This window comes from Haemaphysalis longicornis, unplaced genomic scaffold, assembly GCF_048455015.1.
Source record: "Haemaphysalis longicornis isolate Haplotype H1 unplaced genomic scaffold, Haemaphysalis longicornis Haplotype H1 scaffold_10, whole genome shotgun sequence".
Classification (NCBI taxonomy): domain Eukaryota; kingdom Metazoa; phylum Arthropoda; class Arachnida; order Ixodida; family Ixodidae; genus Haemaphysalis; species Haemaphysalis longicornis.
This window is the reverse complement of record NW_027526204.1, coordinates 30320520-30334086: the sequence shown is the minus strand read 5'-3', so window position 1 is coordinate 30334086 and position 13567 is coordinate 30320520. Positions and strand designations below refer to the sequence as shown.

Below are 13567 nucleotides of genomic sequence, written 5' to 3'. Positions count from 1 at the left end.
CAAAAGAAGTGCTTAGCATGTTTTTTGGTGGCAAAGAAACATGCAGCTCACAGCTTGATCCCACCCTGGTGCTACACTAACGGCTGAAACGCCATGGTATGGTATTGCCACCCCTGCCAGCATGTGAAGATTAAGTTACAGGGTAGTGTTTTTTGATCAGAGACTAAAGTAAAGTATACAATGGCACTAGCCCAGGGAGGCTGGTGTGCCCAAAACTGTGACGGCTGCCTTCTGATGGAGGTGGCAAAATAAAAGACAAAAATGGCCGTGTGCTAGGATTGTGGCGCGTGGTAAAGATGCCCAGGTGGTTTGAATTGCCGTATTATTGTGTGTATAACCCGCATCGGAAATGTGAAAATTTCACGGGTGAAGTAGAGGTGCAGATTATATGCGAGGTGCAGCTTCACCGCAATGTGCGTTTGGCTGTGATGCCCCTAAAGCAGTAATATAGACTCAGCCACTGTTATCCCATCGACAGTGCTTATTTCGCGCACACAGCTCAGCAACCTACCAACCTGAAAAAATGTATGCGGCAAGTCATCCAGTTACGCAGTCAGCTAGGTAAGTTCTTTAGCATAAACAAATGTGTAATGTTGCTTGAGTAGTAGCTTTGGTCCATCCTCTTATGTATAAAATATGTGGGCACTATGCGGGGATATATTTTTGTTATTCGTTGACGGAAATAGGGGGTGTGGGTTATATGCAGGGGTGGGTTCTATGCGTGAAAATACGGTGATCTGGTGAGCCTCACAGCAGCCCAGTGGCAGCTTCTCTGCGTGACACACCCCCTGTTTCCCCCCCTGGTGGACGCGCAGGACAATGCGACGACGGAGGCGGTGTCCCAGCGGCTGCGCAGCGTGTGCCCGTCGCTGTACCGGCAGGAGGACGCCCTGTTCACCCAGGCCCACGAGAAGCTGCTGGCCGCCCGGGGGGAAAGAGGCTCGCGGCGCAGGGCCCTGCTGGACGAGGCCATCGCCCTCTGCAAGAAGGTGCGCTTGGGCTGGGGGAGGGGGGAGGGGGGGAATGTCTGCTCGCAATCTTGAAGGAGTGCTGACACGAAATTTTCGTGTTACGTTTTTCTTTCACGGCTGTAGGTGCCTACAAGCCCAGTAATCATAGAACGGCACATTAGACTGTCGAAGGCAGCATAAATAATTACTTGCAGCTCCGTTTATTCGTTTCGGTTTTGGTGAAGCAAACACTGAGGCAGCCACCATGACAGGAAGGCGCATTTGACGTCACTGTTCTCGTCGCACCCCAGCCGATTCCGGTCTGGGCGCGTGAGCCGTCGCCAGACCAGCCCAACCAGCCGTAGTCGCACATGACGTCGGTTCCAAAAACTGTGACGTGAATCTCAGGGTTCCAACAGACCCTTGAAATCCTTGAATATCCTTGAATTTGATAACAATAATTCAAGGGCCCTTGAAACTCCTTAAATATAAATGAGCTCCTTGTAATCCTTGAAAATTTAGTGGACTTTGTTTCAATAAAGCAAATGAACGACGTATTTCCGTAAGTCGCACTGATTTCAAAAACGCGTTTACTGAGTAATGACCGCGAAAACAAGTAGCTTTGACAGAAGAGCAATAGCAGCAAGTTTCGGTTTCGAAACCGGCAGTGCCTGCGTCGTCTGGCAACAAATGCGAGCCAGAAATCCAATCCAATCCAACGCAAGTTATATCAACGGTCGGTCGGTACTCGGTCCGTGCGTCGGTCTCACGCGTCATTTTTCAGCGAAAGTTCGCGTTTGTGCTGTGTGCAATGCCTGCAACTTTACTTTGACAAGATGCCAGGCGGAAAGTGCAAGTTTCACTCTGCGTGGCTGGAGCACAGCGAATATCGTCACTGGGTGAGGCCGCACACAAGCGACCCTTATCCCCCGCACGGGGCACCTTGAGCAATCTTGGTGACGGTACTGGCGATACCACGGACCCCGAGCCCCCAAACATAAGCTGGATATAACCGTGGCAATGTGTTTATAGGTGGAGGGTTAGAAACCACGAACGGTGGCCGTCGGAGCTGTGGGCTTACTGGGTCTCGCTACGGGATAACAAACGACCCCGGCTAGCTTCGTTAGAGACGTCGAGCGCCGATGTCAGCTCGACGCCCGGAAATGACCCATCCAAAATGCCCCAGAGAGGTACGCGGCGTCCACAAGGGAGACGCCGCGACGGGTTCGACTCACCGACACAGGCGACGACAGGCTCCAAAGGGCCAGGACGAACCATGGGGTTTATTGGCCGAGTCGTACAGTGCATAATAACTCCAAGACCGGGTTAAGAACTACACTGTACCGACACGCGTCCTACGGCGTCGCCCAAACAGGCGACCATGGCCGAGGTTGCACGCGGGCCGCTCGCAAGGTGACCAGAGGCCTACCCTGCGCGTCCGATCAGGGCCAAACAGCGCCCGACCGGCCGGCGCGGCGGGGAGGAGACGAGCCAGCCGGGGACAAGGAGCGCCCCGGTATCCGACTCCCATCTCCTCCATTCCCCCCATCTCCCCTATCCATGGGGCTAGAGCCGGAGGAAGAGCCAAGAGCAAGAGAGAGAGAGAGAGAGCTGCGAAACGTCCGCGTCGCGGTTTTAAGGCGCTGAGGAGAGGAGGCAGGTTCCCGGGCGAGGAGGAGTGACAGCGACGGCGGGACAGTCGGTGCCCGCCGGCGCGTCGGCCCGCGAGGTTGACGTCACGTGCGCGGGAAAGCGCGCTCGTTCGAACATCGCGCTCGCGGGAGGAGGAAAGGGGATCAAGCGGATCCCCACATCCCCCCCTCCTCAAGACCGAGCCCGGTCTGAAGGACCGGCTCGACAACTGCAGGCACAGCACATACCCTACGGGCTTACCACGGGTCCCCAGCCCAAGAAGTCCGCGAATGTCCGCACGTTCGAGTCCACGCCGACACACACACGCCCACACTTCGAAGACACGCCGTTCCAAAGTTCGACACGACGCCAGAGTGGTCGGCACGAGCAGGGGCCGTCTAGGTGACTCGCCAGGACACCAGGGAGCCAGGCCCAAGACCGCCAGACCGCGGGGCAGGTTCACGCCGGAGGCTCGAGCAACAGGCTCGAGGGTTGAAGCTGCCAGGCGTAGCTCGACCAGCTGCAGCAGGAGAGGGCCACCAAAGGTTGGAGTGGCAGCAGCCGCAGGGTGCCGTACCGGCTGAAGGTCCCGAAGAAGCGCCCGGGGTGCGCTCCGTGGAGGCGCCAGGGAGCGGCCGCAGGGAGCGACGCCGCGCGAGGCATCGTGAGGGAGTGCCCCGAGAAAGCGCCGGAGCGCCCGAGCTGCAGAGGTGTGCCATGGCCACAGCGAGTGGCGACGTTGAAGCCGCCGGCCGATGCAGGATGGCGTGTGGCAAGGGCCGTGTGTGGTGCGGCAACAGATGCTGAAGAAAACCGGGCTGGGGACCGAGCCAAGGTACAGTGCTGCAAAAGGGAGACGAAAGGCGAAACCCAAAACTACCTGCCGGGAACAGCGATAGGGGCGTGCAAAGGCTCGGGCCGAAAAAGCGGCCGTAACGCCGGTGCCGCGAGAAACTGGGGAGAGCTAACGGCTGCGTAGTGCGTAACAGCGGTCGCACGGAAGGTAGCCGGCATTCCCCGTTTCGCTTCGTCGGCGGCCATCCTCCCCCCCTTCCAAAGCGTCGCTATCTGCGACGAAGGCATGGAGGGAAGAATACTGGAACGAAGGGCGTGAGGCCCACGTCGTTCCCTAGGCCGCCGATTGAGTGGCGTGCCCTTCTCCCGCGGTGTCTCTCCGACATCCGCCATGAGAGAGGGTCTACCTGGCGTGTCCCGTGGGCTTATTGGGCCAGTTGGTTGCCATCGCCTGACGTGACGCGCTTCCGCCCGCCACTGAGGAGAGGGGGCAAACTCCCTGCCCAACCGGGCGTCGCGAAGCAAGCAACCTCTCCGTGGCTGCGGCGTTGGCGCTCGCTGGCGCTCGGTAGGGTTGGTCATGGGGCGGAAACATCGCCCCGCGCCAACGCTCCGCTCGGACGTGAGGACGCATGATCAGACCCGCGGAAAAAGCCAAACGGGTGAATATCGCGGTCCTTTGTCCTCCTCGCGCATGCCTAGTGCTTCCGCAGGGCGAAAATGTCGCCGATCCGCGAAGCAAACAGCGGCAGCCCGAAAGGAACCGACGACTACGGCTACCGGGGTGGAGTCCCCAAGTGTACGCCGCATTTTTCCGTGGTTGCGCCTCTCGATTGGGTGCATGAAGTGGGATAACTTGCGTGATCCGGACTTCGTGCTGTGGCATGCGCGGCACGAGCGAGAAGAGAAAAGCCTCCTCGCTGTGTGCGCGGCCGGACTATTTCGCAGAGTGACTCAACTTCGTAAAAGTCTTACGGTCGCTCGCTTATCCGGCCTGTCGCGAGTCGGGGAAGCCCAACGCGGCCTCCCTAGACTGCGGCAAATCGTCACCCTAGATGCGCCTCGCGGGGCATTATCGGGTGAGATTTTATCGGCAGAACTCCCATCCGCTCCTTACAAGCACGGGTCCGAGGCAAAAAATAAAAAACGCGCTTGCAGCAGCCTGGCTGCATAGCGCACGGGACCTACCGCAACACCAGCGGTCATCAGCCTCCGGCGACAGCGTCGCCCGCTCCATCTCGGAGCGCGACTCACACAGAGCCAAACGACGTACTATTTACATATTTACAAACGGACCTTACTGCTGCGTTCGGAGGAGGTTTGTTCTGCCAAAGGCGATGCCGGCGGACAACATGTGGTGTACCGCGGGTACGCTTTTCGTCTAGGGATTGCCAAATTCGTGGCAGTGCTCCTTTCGACGATCGCACCGACGAACACGTGCGAGCACGTGGGGATAGGTTCCGTCAGGTGCGGCGCGCGTCAGGAACTCCGGGTTAGCGACTGGGGCTGATATTTGCCGCCACGTTCGCGTTTCCCTTCCTTCAGCGCAACGGCAAGAGCGAGGATAGTGGAGATCAGCTCGCTACATGCCTGGCCAGGTAGCGGAGCGGCACAACTTCGGGAAGTCTTGCGGCCACTCGCCCAGCCGCCCGCGAGTCACGGAAGTATCGTATACCTTCCTCAAACTGCGGGTGCTCACCACCGTGAAACTCTCAGGGGGAATTTCCTTCGGTGGGATAACTTCAGCGAGAGACATTGAGCGTGTAGCAGATACGAATCCGAGAGATAAAAAAACGCGCCTGCAGCAGTACGAGCTGCAAAGCGCTCGAGGCTGACCACAATACAAGCGGTTAGAAGCCTCCGGCGACCGCGTCGCCCGCTCACACAGAGCACGACTCACACAGAGCCAGTTAAAATCATATTTACAACACGGATCGTTCTGATCACCGGTCACATGCTCGTCTCTGCTGGATGCAATACCGGCCGACAATGGGTCTGCTCGGTATGCGATATCGCCCGGGAATGGCAACGTTTGCACGCTTAACGCATTCCCTTCGGGGCTCGCACCAACTGGCCGACGTTCAGCGCTCGGCTACGAGGCCAGTCGGGTTCTAGGCGCGTTAGGAGCATTCAAGCGGTCACGGGGGCTCGCGACAGGCGTCCGCCACCACGTGGTGCTACCACTCCCATTGCGCACGGTGACGTTTTCACGGGCGCAGCTTATATGGCCAGCACGCGTGGTTCGCGTATCCGCTTAAGCCAGCTGAATGACACGTGGTCCGTCTCCACTACGAACGAACGTTGGTCGACGGAACGGTCGAACTCGTTCAGCACGTGTGCCCGACCTCTAAGTCGTCCGTAGCACTACGCGGCGAGCGGGCCGCCGTGCTTTGGAAACACGAGATCGTAATGCGAGCTATGCCTGGGAAACAGAGTGCTCCCCAGTGGGCCTAGCTGCGGATTCCGCGCACTGCATCTCACGCGCGCCGGGCAAGATCGACAACAAAGGGTCGTACAATGCCCGCGCCGGGATGTGCTACGCTGTCCCGGCCGTGTCGTGGGAGCGAAAGGTGCTCTTTTGCGACAGGGCCCTGACGTCCACGCGTGCTATGCGCGATAGGCGCTCGCACGTGGTAGGACGAATGCGCATTATCGTCATCAGAGCGGGAGGCTCCTTCTCGACGAGGCGCAGGGGGCTCCTTAGCGAGACGCAAACTTGGCCACAAGGGCCGTTTGGCGTCTGCACGTGGAGATACATTGGCCGCAGGCTAACGCCGTCCGAGCAAAAGATGTTCTCGTTTCCGACGTAGCGAGCGTATGGCTCTGCTCCAGGTTCAAATCGTACGTCAATTTCGCAGGCTCGGGATCGCCGCTACGTTGAGTAGTACAGAACACAGGAAATGCTGGCGCGGGTCGGGCGATAAGTGCCTCGGTTCGCGGGCAGCGGTGAGCGGCGGGAGCACGTTACGACGGAGCGTCGTGCTCCCAAAAGCCAATTGCTGGCGCGGGTTGGGCGATAAGTGCCTCTGTTCGCGGGCAGCGGCGGATGGCCCGAGCACGTTGCTAAAAACAGCGTGGTGCTCAAAAGCCTAACCGCTCAGCTCACAGTAAATCGCACAGGGACTAAGGCCAGGGGCCTGTTCCGTCGCGCAGTGTCGATACCGTGTTGGGCGCCAATGTGGGCTTACTGGGTCTCGCTACGGGATAACAAACGACCCCGGCTAGCTTCGTTAGAGACGTCGAGCGCCGATGTCAGCTCGACGCCCGGAAATGACCCATCCAAAATGCCCCAGAGAGGTACGCGGCGTCCACAAGGGAGACGCCGCGACGGGTTCGACTCACCGACACAGGCGACGACAGGCTCCAAAGGGCCAGGACGAACCATGGGGTTTATTGGCCGAGTCGTACAGTGCATAATAACGCCAAGACCGGGTTAAGAACTACACTGTACCGACACGCGTCCTACGGCGTCGCCCAAACAGGCGACCATGGCCGAGGTTGCACGCGGGCCGCTCGCAAGGTGACCAGAGGCCTACCCTGCGCGTCCGATCAGGGCCAAACAGCGCCCGACCGGCTGGCGCGGCGGGGAGGAGACGAGCCAGCCGGGGACAAGGAGCGCCCCGGTATCCGACTCCCATCTCCTCCATTCCCCCCATCTCCCCTATCCATGGGGCTAGAGCCGGAGGAAGAGCCAAGAGCAAGAGAGAGAGAGAGAGCTGCGAAACGTCCGCGTCGCGGTTTTAAGGCGCTGAGGAGAGGAGGCAGGTTCCCGGGCGAGGAGGAGCGACAGCGGCGGCGGGACAGTCGGTGCCCGCCGGCGCGTCGGCCCGCGAGGTTGACGTCACGTGCGCGGGAAAGCACGCTCGTTCGAACATCGCGCTCGCGGGAGGAGGAAAGGGGATCAAGCGGATCCCCACAGAGCCCAGGTCAAGCTCTGGCGGATGGGCTCCCTGTCTGTTCACCAGGCAGGGAGCTCCGGGACCTCTTTGACTGCCAGGGTAAGGTCAAGAAAGAAAGTACCCCCGTCTGCCTGCTTTTTCCTATGCCATATGGATAATTCAAACCCCCCCCCCCAGATGTGATCGGCCCCCGAAAAGGGGCCGCACCGAAGTTTCCTTTCCATCCCTTCCAACAATCCACATTCCGAAACCTGACAACTATCCTCGATTCTTGGTTATCGAGGCAGTTGACAAAACAAACCCTGTTTCTTCCATGTCCGTATTCTTGATCACTAAGTTCCTGGAAGGCATCCTCGGAAAATCGTTCGATGCTAAGAAACTCCGTACTGGTGAAGTCCTAGTCAATGTCGAGACGCAGCAACAAGCCACTAACCTCCTGTCGCAAACCTGCATGGCAGATCTGGCCATCAGAGTCACTCCCCATCGTAGCCTCAACAGCTCTCAGGGTGTGATCTCGGAGACCGATTTGTTGAATGAGACCGAAGCTGATCTGTTGGAAGGCCTGAAAGATCAGGGTGTAACTGCAGTGAGGCGTATCACCATCAGACGAGACAATAAGGAAATCCCCACAAAGCATATAATCTTGACATTCAATAAATCAAAACTTCCTGAGCACATCAATGCTGGCTTCATTAGGTGTGGTGTACGTCCGTACATACCTAACCCGCGCTGCTGCTACAAGTGCCAGCGATTCGGGCATGCTACAACTTCTTGTTGCGGCAAAACGACCTGCGCGAAATGCGCCGCACATGACCACCCTACTGAAAACTGTGACTCTACTACCTTCACCTGTGCAAACTGTCAGGGGCCGCACACAGCATGGTCCCGCAGCTGTGAAAAGTTTCAATTAGAAAAGAAAATCATTAACATCAAGGTCACTGAAAACATCACCTTCCCAGAGGCGTGGAAGAGGTTCGCCTCTTTCCCTCTGGGGAGGTACGCCGATGCAGCTCGCCAGGGGGCGGAGCGGCGTCTGGTTTCTGCGGGGACCCAGTACTGCGAGTCGGACTTGGTCCCGCCCCCGCCCCCCCCTGGGTTGCCTTAGGCAGCCCAACCCGCCTCCGCACTGTTCGCTGAGCCAGCAGCGGCTGTGGGGGCAACCACGTCTGGTGGGAGCGATGCTGCATCCTCCACTTCCACTCCAACGTCCCAAACCACAGGCGAGGGCGCAGAGGAGATGGACATGGAGGAACCAGCGGCAGCTCCCACCCCCACCGCACCGCCTGCGCCATCCGAGGCGTTCCTGAATCCCTCGGTGGCTGCGGGCAAGGAAAAGCGCGCCCCAAAGGGTTCGCGGTCCAAGGAGCTTGATACCTCAGGCGCTCCGAGGACATCCGGGGATGAAATGGAGGTCGGTCCGTTCTTGTCTGCGGTGCACCGCAAGGAACGCGTCCCGACGCCAAAGCCTCCCGACAAGCCAAAAAAGGCGAGAGTCACAGCCCTGAAAGACGACACATAAACAACACAGTCCAGTAGCTCCGAACACTTCATAATGGGAAGAGAGAACATAGTACAATGGAACTGCAGAGGCCTTCTGAATAATCTTGACGACGTGTATGAGGTTCTGCTTACCAGTCAGCCAAGTGTAATGTGTATTCAGGAAACACATTTGAATTCTAAACACACAAATTTCTTGAATAGTTACCTGGTATACAGGAAAGACAGGGATGGCTGCACACACTCTTCTGGCGGTGTGGCCATAATCGTCCGGAAATCCTTAGCATGCCACCCTGTCACTTTAAACACTATCCTTGAGGCTGTAGCAATACGCTTAATAATATTTAATAGGTTGATAACGGTATGCTGCATATACATTCCTCCTGATGCTACACTTTTGAGCTCTGACTTCAAGGCGCTGGTTGACCAGCTGCCCGAACCATACATCCTTACAGGCGACCTTAATGCTCACAATTCTCTTTGGGGCTCTTCTCGTACGGATGCCCGGGGTCGCCTGATAGAGAGGTTTCTTACATCCTCTGGAGCATGCCTTTTCAACAATAAACAGCCTACATATCATAACATAGGACACAACACATACTCATGTCTTGACTTGGCTATTGGCTCCACAGTTCTCTTTCCTCTTCTCGAGTGGGGTGTGGGAACTGACCCATATGGCAGTGACCACTTCCCCACCTCACTTAAATATATAGGTAAAGGCCCAAGCAGTTCATCTTCCCATAATAGGTTCAATGAAGCACGAGCTAACTGGAACACATTTACATGGAAACTACACCACACCACTATAAGACACCTACAAGTAGATGAAGCCGTACAACTCCTCACGGCGCACATCCTCGACGCCACCGAAAAGTCCATTCCCCACGCCTCTGGTGCCCCGCGCAACCAGCGGAGGCCGTGGTGGAATGAGGACTGTAGGCGGGCGTGAGAGGCCCAGAACAAGACGTGGGGTATCCTCCGTTGGTACCCCACGTCGGGAAACCTCATTTTGTTCAAACAGGCCAAGGCGTTAGGAAAACGTGTGCGTCGTGAGGCAAAACGAGAGAGTTGGCGTTCCTTCATAACATCAATAAACTCCTACACAGACACATGGAAAGTATGGACAAGAATACGCAAACTCCAAGGACAACAAACACACAGCCTGCCTCTGGTCAGCACAACAGGGGACACACTCGAAGACCAGGCTGACACACTCGCACAACACTTCCAACACATTTCCAGTTCAGCACACTACACAAACACTTTCATGAAACACAAACAAATGGCCGAAAAGAAGCCTTTACATGACAATGACAGGTCAGCCACTTATAACTCTGAGTTCACACTTCATGAGCTGAGGGGTGCTCTGAGCACGTGTAAACGCTCAGCTCCAGGCCCGGACAACATTACTAGGGATGGGCGAATATTCGGTATTGTCGAATATTCGATCGAATAGCTCTCTATTCGTTATTCGCTTCGATCCGAATGCAGGTATTCGATATTTTCGAATTATTCGATGCTCCCGAATAGGCAGCTAAAAGCCAAGCTTTTCGGTCAAGCTTTCCGAGAGTTACCCCAGGCTTGGCTCAAGACCCACCGACGCGGACATTTCTATTATCAGTGCCGGCACTGCCGAGTTGCTGCCTTGCCTAGAGGTTCGACGAATTAAGCTCTCGGCCGCCAGCACACTTAAGTTAAAAAAAAAAAGGCGGCACTGAAACGACACCGCTCCGAACATAGCGGCACCAAGCCAGCAGACTTGTACAGGCCACCATTTTGAATAGGCATGCCGCCATTTTGAATAGGCTCGCACAGCGCGGCAGTACGCCGCACTAAGCGAGCCTATTCAAAATGGCGGCCAGCCACTTGCGCTTTGCTTGGCTACGGCCGAGGATACTAGTGGCTACAATACTTCTTTTTTTAGCGGAGCTTCTAGGCGTCGCTTAAACTTGTGAATGAGCAGCCGGCGGAAACTGCTGCACCTAGAGCATGTGGCGCAACAGGCATTTCTTCATGAAAACTTGTGAATACAGCAAAGGAAAGCTGTGTGTAAGATTTTGCAATAAATGTTCAACTGGTAATAGTTTTACACAATGCTGTGCCTACGTGAGTTCTAATTATTAGAAAAAAATGTGTACATTAGTCAGGTCACAAGTTGCTCATTTGTCTTTGTGATTTGCAATGTGTACTATTCGAACTATTCGATTCGAAATTATTCGACCAAATCACTATTCGCTTCGAATTCGCTTCGAACCTCAAAATCTATATTCGCCCATCCCTAAACATTACATATACAATGATACAGAACTTACACACAGACACTCTTGTAACACTTCTTCACCTTATCAACAAGATATGGCTTTCGGGGCACATTCCAAAGTCTTGGAGGGATGCCATAGTTGTAGCATTTTTGAAAGAAGGGAAGGACCCTTCTTCTCCCGCTAGCTATCGACCCATTGCCCTGACCAGCTGCCTGTGCAAGCTTCTCGAGAAGATGATAAACCGGAGGCTTGTGTACTTTTTGGAGTACAACGGTCTTCTTGAGAGCTGCCAGGCAGGCTTCAGGGCAGGGAGATCTACAAACGATCAATTTGTGGCACTAGAGTCATACATTAAGGATGCCTTCATTCACAAACAATTCTGTCTTACGGTGTTTGTTGACATAGAGAAGGCCTATGACACCGCATGGCGTTATGGCATACTTACTGACCTTAAGTCGTTCGGTGTCTCTGGTAACATGTTAAATACCGTTATTAGTTATTTGTCGGAGAGAACCTTTCGCGTCAGAGTTGGTTCTGCACTGTCAAAGGTACACGTGCAGGAAAATGGCGTGCCGCAAGGTGGTGTGTTAAGCTGCACTCTCTTCATAGTAAAAATGAACTCTCTTGGTAAGGCACTGCCACCCACAATCTCTTATTCCATGTATGCAGATGACGTTCAGATATCCTATAAATCATATAATATGTCAATCTGCGAACGTCAAGTCCAGCTTGGTGTCAAGAAACTTGCCGGCTGGGCAGACAAGAATGGTTTTAAATTGAATCCAGCAAAAAGTTCCTGCGCTGTGTTCTCCAGGAAGCGTGGTGTCCATCCGGACCCAGACATTCATCTTAATGGTGTGTCGCTTCCTGTGAACAAGGAGTACAGGTTCTTAGGTGTGGTGTTTGATCACAAACTCACATTCATTCCCCACATCAAGGAACTTAAAAATAAATGTCTCAAAACAATGAATATACTTAAGGTTCTCTCCCACCAATCCTATGCTTCTGACAAAGAACTCTTGCTTCGCTTGTATACTGCTTTGGTTGGGTCTCATTTGGACTATGGCAGTGTGGTGTATGGGTCGGCGACTAAGACAGCCTTGCGAATTCTTGACCCAGTGCTACACTTGGGCCTTCGTCTTTCGTCGGGTGCTTTTCGCACTAGCCCTGCTGAGAGTCTTTATGTCGAGTGTAATAAGTGGAGCCTTGAGAACCAACGAACATACATGGACTTGCTTTATGCTTTCAAAATTTCATCGCTGAATAATCATCCTTTTTATCCTGTCTTTAACGATACATCAACATCTCTGCTCTTTGTAAATCGCCCATCCGTTCCTCTGCCCTTTTCACTTAGAGTGAGAGAGCGAGCCTCGGATCTCAGTGCTTCGTTTTTAGACGTGTACAGGTCATCCTTTTCTAACAGTTTACCGCCTTGGCAAGTTCGCCCTGTGTCGTGCGACCTTTCTTTTATGAGACTTGACAAAAACCGTGTACCACGAGCTGCAATACTGCAGCACTTTCTTTCTTTGCAGTTGAAATACCCACTTACTGAATTTTACAGTGACGCGTCTAAAACCTCCACTATGGTCTCCTGCGCTGCTCATGGTCCGAATTTCAGTGCAGCCAGAACCATGAGCGTCCACACAACAATTTTTTCAGCAGAAGCATATGGAATTTTACTGATTGTACGACCCATACTTGAAAATCAAATTCCAAAGTCTATCATCTACACAGATTCCTTGAGTGTTGTTCGCGCAGTGTCATCGCATACACCACCCAAAAACCACATACAGTTGAACCTCGTTATAAGAGACATGGATGTAAGAGACAAATGGGTATAAGAGACACTATTCACCCACATGGCTGGCTGCCCTATCTTTCCCATTAAATTGACCTCTTTTATAACAGACATCGGATGTAGAAGAGTGGTTATAAGGGACAAGTCATCCTTGAACTTTAATCAATAATCTCGCTTGTAACAGACATTTTAACTTCAGATCCAGTGCCACCAGTCACTAATTGCAGTTGCTTCCATTGTGGAAACACAGGTGGGCGACAGACGCCTGCAGTAGCTATTTATTATAACTTCAGCAAACACACAGTGGTTCAGTCAGCTATGAAATGACGATGAGAAGCCCTGCCAATGGAAATGCAACTTGCAGAAGTGGTTGAAGCTTACTGCCATCCATTGGAGTGCGACCGCACATGCGGGCTCTCCCACTCGCGTAGCTCCCAATCAAGAAGCATCGCAGATATTGAGTCCTGCTAGCGTAATGAATAGCATGAGCACACAGTGGAAGAAGCTGTGCACTTTGGCTATTCATCAGGCTTGTGAACTCAACATCTGCGATTCATCTTCCACAAACAGTGAAAGGAAAACGATTGTAGAATCGGTTGTAAAAAACAGTGTAAATACAGTCATGAAGCAAACAAAGATTCAGAACTGTTTCATAAATTCTGGGGGCTAAACATAAATTAGAATGAGCCTTTGCAGCATGCTGTAGCGTTCTTTTGAGCTTATTTTAGTCATACG

At 54.1% G+C, this 13567-nt stretch overlaps 1 protein-coding gene across 1 annotated transcript in view; it reads left to right on the top strand.

Moving 5' to 3' along the window:
* The window catches only part of Nup154 (nuclear pore complex protein Nup154), a 61508-nt gene that overhangs the window by 35056 nt on the left and 12885 nt on the right, over window positions 1–13567 (top strand). The window contains exon 7 of the mRNA XM_077689156.1: window positions 816–989. Coding sequence (XP_077545282.1) covers window positions 816–989 — 174 coding nt within the window. The remainder of the gene's footprint in view (window positions 1–815; window positions 990–13567) is intronic.